The following is a 13660-nucleotide window of genomic DNA, read 5'->3' on the forward strand; positions in this document are numbered from 1 at the left end:
GTCTTATGAGTTATGAGTAAATAGTAATGCTATGATAAAGAGTGATGCAAAGTGAAGAGTGAAAATTATATTTTTTATAAATAAAAAATAAAAATAAAAATAAAAATATAATGTGCAATACACACATTTCAAAAAAATTTAACTAAAATATTCACTCTTCATCCAATTTTGTTCTTTACAAAAAAAGTTTCTGTTGTAGAAAAAAGGAAACACAGGAAATAAAGACCAAAAGAGCTCCAAGTAATATTCCTTTCTTCCTGTTAAAAAGAAAATATATTCCTTTCTTGCTACTTTTACTTCTCGTCCTTTTTCCCTTTCTTTTCTGCACCTGGCTTAGAGTGGCTACTTCAGTTCTTTTTGGCAATCCTCCAAATATATAGAGCTCCACATATTTAATACTTTTTTCTTTTAATTTATATTTGTATTATTAATTTATCATACAAATATGAAATATCTAAACCTATTAACACACAAATTAATTGTCAATTTTTAAATTAATAAAATTATAAAATAAAATAAATAAATAGAATATCAAAATAAGAAAAAAATTAGAAAAAGTATATTTAAAAATTATAATTTTATATTTAATAGATTCAAATTCTTAACCTTATCTATTTTTTGGCGAATTTAACCCAATGAATTTGAGACAATTTAGCATCTCTAATTACAGATTTTAGCGTCATGTCCTGTCTTAAAGAAAACTTGGTTTATTGAGATTTAGGGTTAGTTTGGATATGGGGAGCAGATCCTCTCGATTTTTTTCTTTTAATTATTTGATAAAGTGTGATATTTTACTATTTAATATCTTTTCTTACATGTTTTCTCTTAGTCCCACTTAAAGAATGTAAAGTGAGAGATCACACTTTACCAAACAATTAAGAAAAAAAAATTTGAGAGGATTCATTCTCTTGGATATGTCCATAAGTAACTTTTTTTTTAAACTTTTAACTTATGAAAAGTTATCGCATTAATATTTGATACAATTTTTAAAATTAACTTGTGACTTTCTAAAAAGTCATTTAAGTACTCATGTAGAAGTTAAAAAAAATGACTTCTACTATAATATATTTTTTTTTATCATTTTTTTAGGGTCAGTTTGGATAAACAACTTAATTAATTAAATTCTTTTAAAAAAAATTAAAATATAAGGACTTATATTAAAAGTAACTTAAGTTATTTTGTGTTTATTTTTTAATCATAAAAATGTTTATTTTAAAAAGAGAATGACAAAAAACTTTTTATTATAGGAGAAGTCATTTTTTTTAACTTCTTTATAAACACTTTAAATTACTTTTTAAAAAGTCACAAGTTAGTTTTAAAAATTGTACTAAACATTAATGTTGTAACTTTTCATAAGTTAAAAGTTTAAAAAAGATCACTTATGGACTTATCCAAATGGCTTTTAATATAAATCTTTGTGTATTAAGCTCCTTTTTTTAAAAGACCTTAATTAAATAGAATAAATAATCATTTTTTATCATAAAAGATTGAGGTACTGACAATAGTAACCATGGATAGTTTAAATAAATTTTGTAACCAAGAAAGACTATATCTTTTTGATATTTCTAACCAAACATTAATTTGTAAAACACAGCATTAGTCATCTAAACCCTTTCTTTGATTTCGAACACTTCACCATTTCTTTTTCTCTTCTTCTTTCGCCATTGCATGAAACTTACACTCATACTAACAGGAGGGAGTGAGGAAGGGAGAGAGAGGTCGTTAAAAATGTCTTTCTCTCTGATGGAAAAGCGAAGGCGATGCCTAAAGATCTTTAGCTTCCTATCCTTCGCCGATCCTGACTGCCCCCGTTGCTTGCTCTGCCGCCTTTCGCAACGACATCAGATCATTTCAGAGAGAGAGAGAGAGAGAGAGAGAGAGAGAGAGAGAGAGTTAACAATATCTTTCTCTCTGATGGAAGCATGTAAGAAGAGAAGACGATGCCCAAAGATCTTCAGCTTCCTGTTCTTTGCCGATCCCAGCTACCCCCATCGCTCGCTCTGCCGCCAACAAGTTTGTCCACCCCTTCTGCGACCATTGCCGTGGTGCAGGTAGTTTGATCGATTTCTGTGTGGTTGATCAATTTCTTTGATATTTGTTATGGTTTTTATCGTTTTCAAGGTTTAAATAGATTTCTCTGTTCATGGTATTTTATTTTTGTGAAGTTTACTATAAAATGATATTGAATTCGTTAAATGAGGCTTAGGATTTTAATTTTGTAAGGAATAAGAGAAGAAGAAATGGTGGAGTGTTCCAAGTCAAAGAAAGGGGTTTAGATGACATTAGTAACGTCAACAGTTTTAAGATTGAAGATTAACAGTGTATTTCACAAATTAACGTTTGATTAGAAATGTCAAATCAATATAATTATTTATAGTTATAAAATTTATTTAAATTAGTCATAATTAATATTATCAACGTCTCAATTTTTTATAATAAAAAATAGCTATTTATTTTTAAATTGTCCAAACTAACCCTTAATTATATTAAGGTCTTCTGAGCATACATATTTATAGAAAGTATAGTGGCATGTTGATAATTGTTGCTCAAGATGAGAATGTTAACATTTTTTGCTATTATGATATCAGAATTGCATCCTATTATATTGATGGTATTTTTGCTAAGAAATCTCAAGACTCTATAAGAAGGTATTCCATTGATCTCTTAGGTGCATTAAAGAAGGGTATAGTATGAATGATACATGACTATGCTATTTATTTTCAAAAAAAATTATTTTTTTATAAAAAATAATAAAATATTATTTTAGTTTCTAATATTTTAAATCTCCTATCTCAACCCCAACAAATTTCAAAGTCCTATTTTAATATCTGACAAGAGTTTAAATAGAATAAACAAACTCTAAAAAATCTCCTCTTTTTTGTTCATTTTTTGTTGGTGATATATACAACTATGAAGTTTGAAATCTCGTCTTAAAAATACAATTTAAAAATAAAACAAAATAAAATTAAAGTTTTATTTAATACAATGATAATGTAAAATAATTGTCAAATCATATTCCTTCTTTTGGTGGAAAGGGAAAGCAGTGACCAACAACTTCTTGTAACAACAAGAAAGGAGAAGGCGCATCACTAGAACTTGGTGGAAGCCTCAAATTGTTGAGAAGAATTATCAAGTCAAGTGTTAAATCCAGTGTCATATGAATATTGTATTATCATAAATTTTATTTCGATATACTATTAATATAAAACAATTTGCATTTAATTATGTACGCTATGTTGTAAAAATAATTATAATTTATATATTTTTTTAAAGTTATGCTACGTGTACATTAAAATTAGCCATCAAAATCAGCCACTAATATAAAATACATGTCAGAATATAAATACATATTGAAAATAAATTAAACCACATATGTATTTATACACAAATATATTAGGTAGCGTTTGTTTGCAAGACTGAGACAGAGAGACAGAGACAGAGAGACAGAGATCAAGAGACAGAGACAGAAATAAATATAGTATTGTGTTTGGTGTGATGGTGTACAAGACTGAGTTATGTCCTAGTATCGTGTTTGGTTTGAAGTAAAAGTTGAAGACTAAATTTGAAAACTTACTAAAATGCCCTTTAATATCAGCAAAGAACCCTAACCCTCCACCTCCCCCCAAAAACGATTTCGTTTTCGATAGTGGCCAACCCTCACCCCCTTTCTCCTGGTAGCCACCGTTCCTGCTCTCCTCTGCGGGCAACTGAGGCTGGATCCGGAGCCCCCGCCGCTTGGACCCCAGGTTTTCACCGGTGTTGCGTCCGATCGACGACGGCCCGTAGGGAGTGTTGCGGGGTTCGGCTGGGTGGACCCGGAAGCGCCAACTGTTTTGAGCCGCCGCTGCCGAATAGAAAGTTGAGGGTGTGCGTCGCGACGGAGCCGTAGCTGTGCCCAAGGTCGTCGCCGTTTGTGAGGTACCTTTTGCTTGCATTCCTGTCTTTTATGTTTTGCTCGTTTCTCAGAAACGTTAACTACTTGATATTTAATTTCGGCTTCTCTGTTCAGACCTGTCAACAATTTGCCAAAAATAGGATAGAATTTAGAAATTGAATTATTGAGTGAACGCATTTCTCAGGAGTTGCTGTGAAAACTTGCTCAGATATGTCTTCCAATAGTATTTCGTGTATGTATGTTGGACTGTGAAATTGGATTTCTGCTGGCGAATATTATCTCTGCTGAGAGGAGAAGTGAGGTTAATTAAACAGGTACATGTTCCAGCAAGTATGAAAAAATTAACCTTTTATCAGTTAAATAACCTGTTAAATTTGAGTTATTGATTTATTTGTCCACTTAACCATCTTCCTGGTTTAATCACTCATCATACAGTGTTGATGTGTAGTCAAATTTTTTTATTTGAACTTTTCCAAATGAGAGGTGACACAGTTAACAATTGAAATGCAAGTTATTGTAGAATTTTGCTTGTAATTCTTTGTGACATGTTTGCAACGAAAGTAGTTGTTAGCCCGTTTTGCTGTAGTTGAAAGATTCTCGTAAGATGTATCCTGTACTTGGTTCTGTTGGTTCGTGTAATTGTCTTGCAATTTAATGCAATTCAGAGTAGGGACTGTTCTGTGACCATACTTTACTGCTAAGTGTAGTAGCAAGTAATTTACCTAGATAATGCACTAGGCACACTGCATGCCTTGAATTTTTGTATGTATTAAGTTTTTTAGAATTACAAAATTTATGGTTTCAATGAGTTTGTCCCTTTTGCTTCGTAGCAATTGTTCGTAGTGCAGTTGTTAGCAAGAGCCTTTTTGTGTGTGCCTGTGTATTAATTTGTTGTTGTATATGGTTGGGAGTGTTTATGCAAACTATCTTGTAGAAACTGTATAGACATTGTAATTGCGCAAAGTGGAAATGTTTTGGTGACTAATAATAGACCCTCCTACAAAGGATTTGTTCCTGTCTTGTTACATGATGGTGATTGTAAGTGATTGACCGTATTGAATGTTGTTATAATGTAACCTGCTGTTTCTGAATGGTGATTCAGTTAACAATTTCTGAATCAGTGGAACCTGGCATACAAGTATACAGCAGTGTTGATGATATAGTATGTGTGGATGCTGAAACTGTGCTAAGAAACGTTGTTGCTGTTTTTTAAAAAAATCATAAGAACTGGTACAGAGACATGATATTGCAACCAAAAAATTTGTGTTACAATTCTGCATGTGTTTCATTTGAATCATCGTTGGTTGTTTCATATGTGAGTCGTCTGCTTCTGTTATATGTTGTGTGAAGTACATTAAAATTGTTTCAGTTACTGTTAAATGTGTAGGGTGGTTAGTAATGGCTTCCTCAAGTCGTAGATCAACAAGTGGTACATACGGCAGCGGAAACATAACGGGAGACCGGTTTTGTGATTGTGGGTTACGAGCACCGTTACAAGTTTCAAATAGCGTGGCCAACCCGGGAAGAAAGTACTACGCGTGTCCAACAAGGCGATGTGGATGGTTTAGATGGGCAAGCCCAAATGTCAAGCCTTCTGACTCCGGAGATGATCGATCTTCTCAGCCTAACTTTGATTTTAAGCCGAGCGAACGAGTGGAAAGAATTAATGCTGAAGTTGTGTATCTGAAGTTTCTAATGTGCGTTCAACTTCTTGTTTCCCTTTTTTGTGTTGTGTTGATCATTGTAGTGTTGTGTAAGTTGTAGTATGGCCTTCGAAGTCAAATAGGGAATTCAGAAATTGTAATAAATATAGCACATACTTGGTATAAAAGATGGAAGGAATTCATATTTTGAACCAACATTGTGTCAAGCCCATTTTTGCCTGAGAGAAATTTCACCTCTCTTTGTATAAGTGGATATGTATTTTGACAATCATAATGTAGTTCTGAGGAAGGCATTTGGCTGCCAAATGTATAAACATTTTGCTTATGCGTGAGATGGATAACACTATTTCTATTGAAAAGAAATAAAACAGATTTTCTAGACTCACTAGGATGTAATCGTTGTAAGTTAAATCGTAGTACAAATTAATGTGCATGGAAAATGGAGGAACTTGTTAAGCTTGATAATCACCCACCATGGTATTCATCCAAAAAAGAGCAAAACAAAGGAAATTACATAGTTAAGGAATGATAACATAGCAACACACAAAAGGGTACCAAACTGTGACCGTGTTACACATGACAATGTTCTTAAATCCTAAGACCTAAGACTCAAAAAGTTAACACCCTTAACCATGGTTAATACCAGAATACACTGTTAATAAACTTAACTAGTCTTGTACTTCATATAATGGAACGCACAAGCGCAATCATTTGTGAATCTGACAAGCCCCAGAAATGTGCATACACATTAGGACTCTCGGCAAACTTCAGAATCGCCCTGACGACCTCGTCATCACCGAATCCAAGCTGTGTGAGCTTCTCGCCAACCTTCCACTTCTCGTTCACACCAACAATGGCATCAGCTATCAGCTAGGCATTCTTGCGCTGGTCAGCCGATGATTGCTGAATCTGGTCGGCCATCCTCTCCAGTACATCAACTTGTTTTCTCTTCCTCCCGCATAGCCTTGTGCTTCCGGCGGTCGCCCCAGCCTCAGAATGTGATGCTTGTCCTTGTGTTGCTGCAAATCCCTCTTGGTCTGGAGGTGGAGACATCTCAGACTGATCAAAGCCAGCAGCGGTGTCGTCGGTCTCCTCGTTAACCTGCTCCTCCGCATCGAAGCCACTTACGGCCCCGGCTCCCGTGGCTCTATCCCTGCCAAAGATACCTTCCAGCCGGTGAAACAAAGAAAATGGCTTGCCAGGAGTGTAGAACTTGGTAGGATGTGCCTGCGAAACATGTACACCGGAATTAGTAATGTTTAGGAAATAACATAATTACAAATGGTTACAAATGCTTATGAACCGGATGCAAAATCAAAGTGCTAAAAATGGTTATGCACAAAAGTGGCACAATGCATAAATAGCGTCCAAAAGAAAACATGAAAGGAAGAGGTTAAGGTATGGGGACGTGATAATTACTCACTATTCAGGAAGTCTTTTGAAAACCTTGTTAACAAGTAAAACTGAAACATTTTCCTTTTACAAGTGGCTAATTACTCACCATGCAACAAGTCTTTTGATAACCTTTTTAAGAACTAAAACTCAAACATTTTTCTGTTACAAGTGGCTGATATGTCACAGTGCAACAATACCTGAATAGTTAATCCTATTAGCTTGGTTCGTTAATTTCATTGCCATATCTCGGGATCAAAGAAAACAAACTAATTAGGGTGAACCAACAACATAATATACTTTTATAAAGTGTCATATATGTGTAATATTCATTACTATTTGGTAGAAGGTGATTAGGTTTGAATTGAATGGATTATATTTTGATGGAAGAAGTACGAAATGAAAATCTTAAAACGGATATTAGCATTTTTTTGATTAAATTATAACCAAGCATGAATGATTAAATTATAACCCCCTGGTCAAACAGTTATACTAAATTAACACAAAAATGGCAACCACCCAACGGAATTCCTAAAACACACGCACCTTCAACCAGGCATCAAGGACGTCTTTGCTGTCAACCTCTACACATTCTTTCTCGTTGTTCCATCCGAATCCGCTACAAGCAAGCATATCAGCGGCGTACTGGTACTTCTCCTTGAGCCGCTTGTGCTTATTCTTGCAATGCTTCGCGGTCAGTGTACAACCAGGGAAAGCCTCCAACATCTTCAAAGCCAGCTTCTCGAATGTTCCCGGTTTAAACTGCCCACAGTCAGCCCTCTGACCGTCAACGACAAACTCCTCCATGAAGCCAACAAAGGCCAGTGTCTCTTCATCACTCCACATTTGCTTGTTCTCCATTTCTTGCTTCCAAGATTAAGCTAATTAAAACCCTACATTAATAAGTTAAGTTAGAATAACATGTATTTTGCAAAGGTAATAAAATATGCCATCAAACCACACAAACGGATTACCAAAGAGTTAGACATATCCAAAAATTAGTAAAACTGGTCTATGCCATAAGAAATGAAATCAGGAAAAAATACACAAGTAGTTCAATTATTACAACACTGGTCGTTGCCACGACAAACAGAAATAAAACAGCAAACAACAGCACAAACACACAGTAGCCGAAAATTAAAGAATGTGCTTTTACAATGTCTCAACACTCTACTATTCATACAAATTCACTTGCCGTCCTTACAACATCCCTAAAACACACAACGCTACTCCGTACGACTTGCACGCCACTCTTCATACATCTCATGTGCTATGTTGTCACGCCAGTGACTCCACTCGTTCGTGTTTTCGACCACATCGATCATTCCATGTTGTTCCTCGTCTCCATCGGGCGTAAATTCATCCAAAATGCTACCTTCCTCCTCCGGGTCCATTTCCATACTCTTTCGAATGAAATTTTGCAGCAAACAACAGGCAATAATTATTTGAAATTGTGTCTTTACGGGATAAAAGCTAGGGCTCCTTAAGATGGACCAGCGCTTCTTCAGCAAACCAAAGCATCGCTCAATGATATTCCTTGTAGACGAGTGTACCCGGTTAAAATATTCTTGGTAGTTGCGCGGTGCACGTGCTCCCTGGGCCCACTCTCTTACATGATATCGAGTCCCTCTATACGGTGCAAGAAACCCCGGACCATTTGTGTAGCCAGCATCAACTAAATAGTAATTACCTATGCACAAATAATGCAAACAACGTAAGATGATAGCTATCATGAACTCAATCTAGTTGTATATACTTAACTCTAGACATGGCAGAATTACCGTGGGGTATCTTAAGACTATTACGACGAGTTATTGCATCGCGAAGTACTCGTGAATCAGATGCCGAACCCTCCCATCCACTGAGTACGTACACAAAACCCATCTCCCGGTTACACACTCCTAACATGTTGGTGCATATTTTACCCTTTCTTGTGCGGTACCTTGCCTTCTCAGACTCCGGGACTGTCACCTCTATGTAAGTGCCATCTAATGCTCCCAAGCAACCCTACCATCCATAGAAAGCTATCATATTCAGATAGAGAATCCATCAGATAAACATCAATCACACAGAACATCAAATAAGGTCTACCTTAAACCTTCGCCATGTCGGGTCAACACAGTCCTCGGCAACTGGTGTAGCCTTCGCGAACAACATCCCTTGAATCCGTATTACAGCCTTCAAAACTTTATTAAAATACTTGCTAACTGTCTCGCCGGACCTACAAAATATAACCTGTAGACTACGGTTTTTCTTGTGATGCGCTAAGATAATTAAAAAGGTCGCAACCTGCTCCGGCAAGCTTACATGACCATCCTCTGTAAGTCTTCCCTGAACTTGCAGCAACTCACACAAGTTAGCAAAGGCATTTGTGTTCATTCTCAACTCCCAGATACAATTCCTATCACCCTCACCAACAATACGCTCTAAGGCCTCACGTCTAATTCTACTATTCATTCTTCCCCCTAACGATAGTCGGCCACTAGTTCTACCCCTAAAGTAAACAAACAGCGTAAGCACAAAGAACAACATTCTTTCTTCATGGTTGGATCTCGTCTCTTCATAAGAAGACACGCATCGCTTAATAATTTCCGACCGATCCATTTCTTCCTAACAAAATCGTTTCATAAAAAAAAGGCATAAACTTTCCAAACAACTCTTAATAAATCCCAAACAGGGATTGGCTGCTCAATAACAAAATATTTCTATGCGCAAATTTTAAGGTCTCAGGGAAAATAAAATAGAAAGTAAAACATTGTTTACACTCTTAAACTAACTATAAACTACCAACAATACAATTAATCACGTAATTTGCATGCACATTCAACTGTGAGTAATATTACCATACAATCATGCTCAAAATTATCTATTACACATGAACGGTAGCTAACCTACTTACTAAAAATCCTTTCAGGTCAAAATATTAGAGAAATTGGCATACATTTCGATTATTTACTATCATTTAAAAATAGAAACAAAACTAAACTCATGATGCAGAACCTGACCTAGGGTAGATAGTCTCTTAAACCAGTCAATCAGCTTAAAATAACGAAATAGAGAGGGAAAAGTACAAGAGGATATACAAAATTATCAATTGCAAGAATAAAAGTAGTGTTCCTCTATACATAACTAATTACACAACTTCAGAATTTTCCTTACCATTTATTTATTAATCACGTGCTTTCTTCCTAACAAATGGTTACCATACATTTTTATTAACTTCAAGAATATGAAAGACAAAACTTTACAGGGAGTATGCAGTTTGGGCATTGGGATTTTTACGAAAAGCATGGTTGACAACAAAGCAATGACAGCTTCTCAATTAGGATTCCGTCATTCATTTCATTTCTTCCCTAACTACAAACATAGCATCAGATTCACAAAAAATAAACACATCACAACCATGGACACAACTTCATACATTGTCAGTTGTCACGAACTATGAAAACCTAATTACAACATAAAAAATGGATTCTATTTGTCATATACAACGTGCACTGTCTTTCAATTGCATTCATGAATTAGATAAACACTGAACACATGCATAAATTCGAATTGACCATGCAATTTGTGGTGGTTAACCTTCTACACAGCTTGTTTCAATGAATAATCCTCTATGTTCAATTCTTACTATGCCTTTTTCAGGACCCCTAAACAGTAAATAAATCATTCAATCCACTTCAACCTTCTTCTCCCACTTCCCAAACCCAGTAAACCACAAACAGAGCATAAGCCACAAAATGATTCACAATCGAACCCCTTCATACGAACTGGATAACACACCAATTGAAGACACGACAACCCAGATCAAAGAAAACGAGCTTAACTAACCTGGATACACGAAGCTGTGCTCGCAACAACTCCCAGATGGCCTCTACACCGACACCGAAGCTTCCCTCCAGTAGCTTCGTCGGACCACCAAATCTGTGAGGAAGCAACAACACATCACCAAAATAGAAGGCTCGGAAGAGGATGTGGGAAGTGCCAACGGCTTACCTTCAAGTTCTTCGTCCGGCGCGGTGGCTTCTCCTTTCACTCTGGACGCCGATCAGCACCTCCTTCAAGCAAGAAAGAGAAGATGTCCTCGAGTGGCTAGCAATATACTCGAGCCCTAATTTGAGATTTGCAAAGGGTAATGTTGGCATTACATAATTACATTAGGGATATTTTAGTGATAAAAGAATTAGTTGAAGTTCTGTCTCTGTCCCAGTCTCTAGTGTCCCCAAATTTTTGAAGCACTGAAATACTCAAATTATTGAGACAGAGACACAATTTTCAGTGCTAGTCTCTACCTCAACAAACACAATACTGAGTCCCTGTCCCCCAGTATCAGTTCTAGTCTCTGCAAATAAACACTACCTTAGTGATTGATTTTGGTGTACAAATAATATTTTTTATTTTATTTTTTATTAGTAAAACCTCACAAAAATGAAAAATCACGCAACAGAGAGGTGAGGGCCATTTTGAAACAAACAAACCATAAAACAGAATCATCATTTAAACATAAACTAACCAAACTACACTATTAACACATAAACAAGTCATCAAATCATCAAAACTACAAGGTTCTCGTGCATCCTTCCTCTTTTGATTTCTTTCTTGTAGCCATTGATCCTTGCATGTTATAATAAGACCAAGAATTTTTTGTATAGTCTACTCCTTGTTCCTGACAATTAAATTATTCCTACACCTCCACACACACCACATGCACACAACCGAAAATAACAATATAACCCAACTTTTCTTGAGACTCCTTTGAACATTGTAAGAGATTCATAATTTAAAACGTAGTCTAACGTTGCCTTCCCATACCCATTTGAAACTCCAGCTTTCTAAATTACCACCCCACAATGACCAAACAACCTTACAAGTAAAGAATAGATGGTGTACTGTTTCGATATTATCATGGCATATGACACAATTAGCCATTTGCTATTGAAGTAACCCACACTTTACAAGTTTTTCTCTTGTGGTAAGCTTCTCTAATATCACGAACTATGTGAGAAGTTTCACTCTTGGTGGTACGAGGCTTCACCAAAGAGTTTTTGTTCTTTAGAGAACCTGCAGAAAAGAGACTTAATAGAATATTCACCTTCCTTATTACACTTCCAAACCAATCTATCTTCCGCATCTCCCTTTACTTCAACTCGACTAAGACTTCCACCCTCGAAGTGTTCTCCTCCACGTCCATGTTAGACCATTCCAAAAACTGCAAACACTAATTGTGCAATCCTTGACATTTGTTAGCATATACATTCTTGGCTACTTCTCCTATAGAATATCACTTGCAACATCTTTTGGAAATCTAAAAATGCTTAGATCGATTTGGAAAGGAGCTTACCTTTCTACCATGCTAATCTCTTTTCGATCTTTTGAATTATCGGTCTCCACGTCTCTAAATATTTTATCAGAAATTGGACACGTTTGCAATTACAAGCCTCCACCGTTCACTGCAATTGATAACTAGGATTGCTATTTTGTCAAAGTTGATCTTCAAGATAGAGAACACCTCGAAACCCTTTAGAATTCTTCTATAATTCTTTACTGTCTCCACAGTTTTAGAATTTCCGCGACTAGGACAAATAGGAAAGGCGATAAAGAATCTCCTCTGTAGCTGGAATGGTTTTGTTGGAATTCTATTTACTAATATCAACATTAAAGCAGCTAGACAACATCTCATCCATTCTCTCCACACCTCCCTAAATCCCGTCGCCCTTTTAAAAGCCTAGTTTGATGAGCCAACATGGTCTTTTAGTTTTCTTAAACCAGTGTACAATTTCACAAGCCACCAATACACCATCATGAATTCTTCTTCCTGATACAAATGCGATAAGGAGCGATCCAACCCCTTTAAATTTAGGTCCTTAAACACTGTTAGCCATTCACTATCAACAAGAACACGTTCGAGTGCCCGAAAATAATATTCTAAAGCTTTTGTATGTTCTCCGTTACTTGTGTGAATAAGGCCTATGTTATAAAGTATATAACTTCGATCATAGGGATCAATTTCCAGTCGCATAGCCTCATAATAATTCTGTAAAACTTCTGCATAATTTCCTTTAGATTGCGCCGATATCCGTTACGGTTGTCATTTAGTTCAAAGAATCTCCGCTCCAGAACCGTACGTGATATTTTCATCTCATACGGCTCCTCCTTTATGTGTATAATGATAAAAAACTCTACTACATGATCAACCACTGTACCAAGTGTACCTCCGCCTCACCAACCTCAGGTCCACTAACTCCATGCAATCCATCTATTTCTTAAAATCTCGGCTACTTTGTGATAGTGAGCTACACACCACACATATTGCACACACAAATTTACTTTCTTCTATAACGGCTTTCAGCGCAATCCATTTATCACCACGGACAACACTCTTGCAATCAAAAATTTTCGTACACCAAATACAACATATATCCCCTGAAATATGAACTGTATCAATATTTTTCCACCTTATATTATTACTGCCTTCCCACCTTCTTTGGTTCAATTATACCCACAAAATCTACATTATTTTTCCTACGTAACCGTTTAATGATTTCTACTTTTCCCACAACCCTAACCCTTCTCGCATTCCATAATACAAGGAAAAGTATATGTAACCAACTCCAAATCAATCAAGAATAGAATAACTTAATTAAGGAAAAGTATATGGAACTAAAATGAGACCAGCCAAAAAGTAAACAAAACCGTTTAATTAAAATCA

At 35.9% G+C, this 13660-nt stretch overlaps 1 protein-coding gene across 1 annotated transcript; it reads right to left on the reverse strand.

Annotated features, from left to right (window-relative positions):
* Positions 1-8177: 8177 nt before the first annotated feature.
* Positions 8178-9555, reverse strand: LOC148546616 (protein ANTAGONIST OF LIKE HETEROCHROMATIN PROTEIN 1-like). The gene is made up of 3 exons (XM_088497748.1): positions 9043-9555; positions 8733-8958; positions 8178-8641 (listed from the first exon to the last, which is right to left on the reverse strand). The coding sequence occupies exons 1-3, from the start codon at positions 9553-9555 to the stop codon at positions 8178-8180; spliced, it is 1203 nt and encodes a 400-aa protein (XP_088353874.1).
* Between the last annotated feature and the right edge of the window lie 4105 nt (positions 9556-13660).

The sequence above is a fragment of the Arachis ipaensis genome, chromosome B9 (genome assembly GCF_059453495.1).
Source record: "Arachis ipaensis isolate K30076 ecotype BB chromosome B9, ASM5945349v1, whole genome shotgun sequence".
NCBI classification, from domain to species: Eukaryota; Viridiplantae; Streptophyta; class Magnoliopsida; order Fabales; family Fabaceae; genus Arachis; species Arachis ipaensis.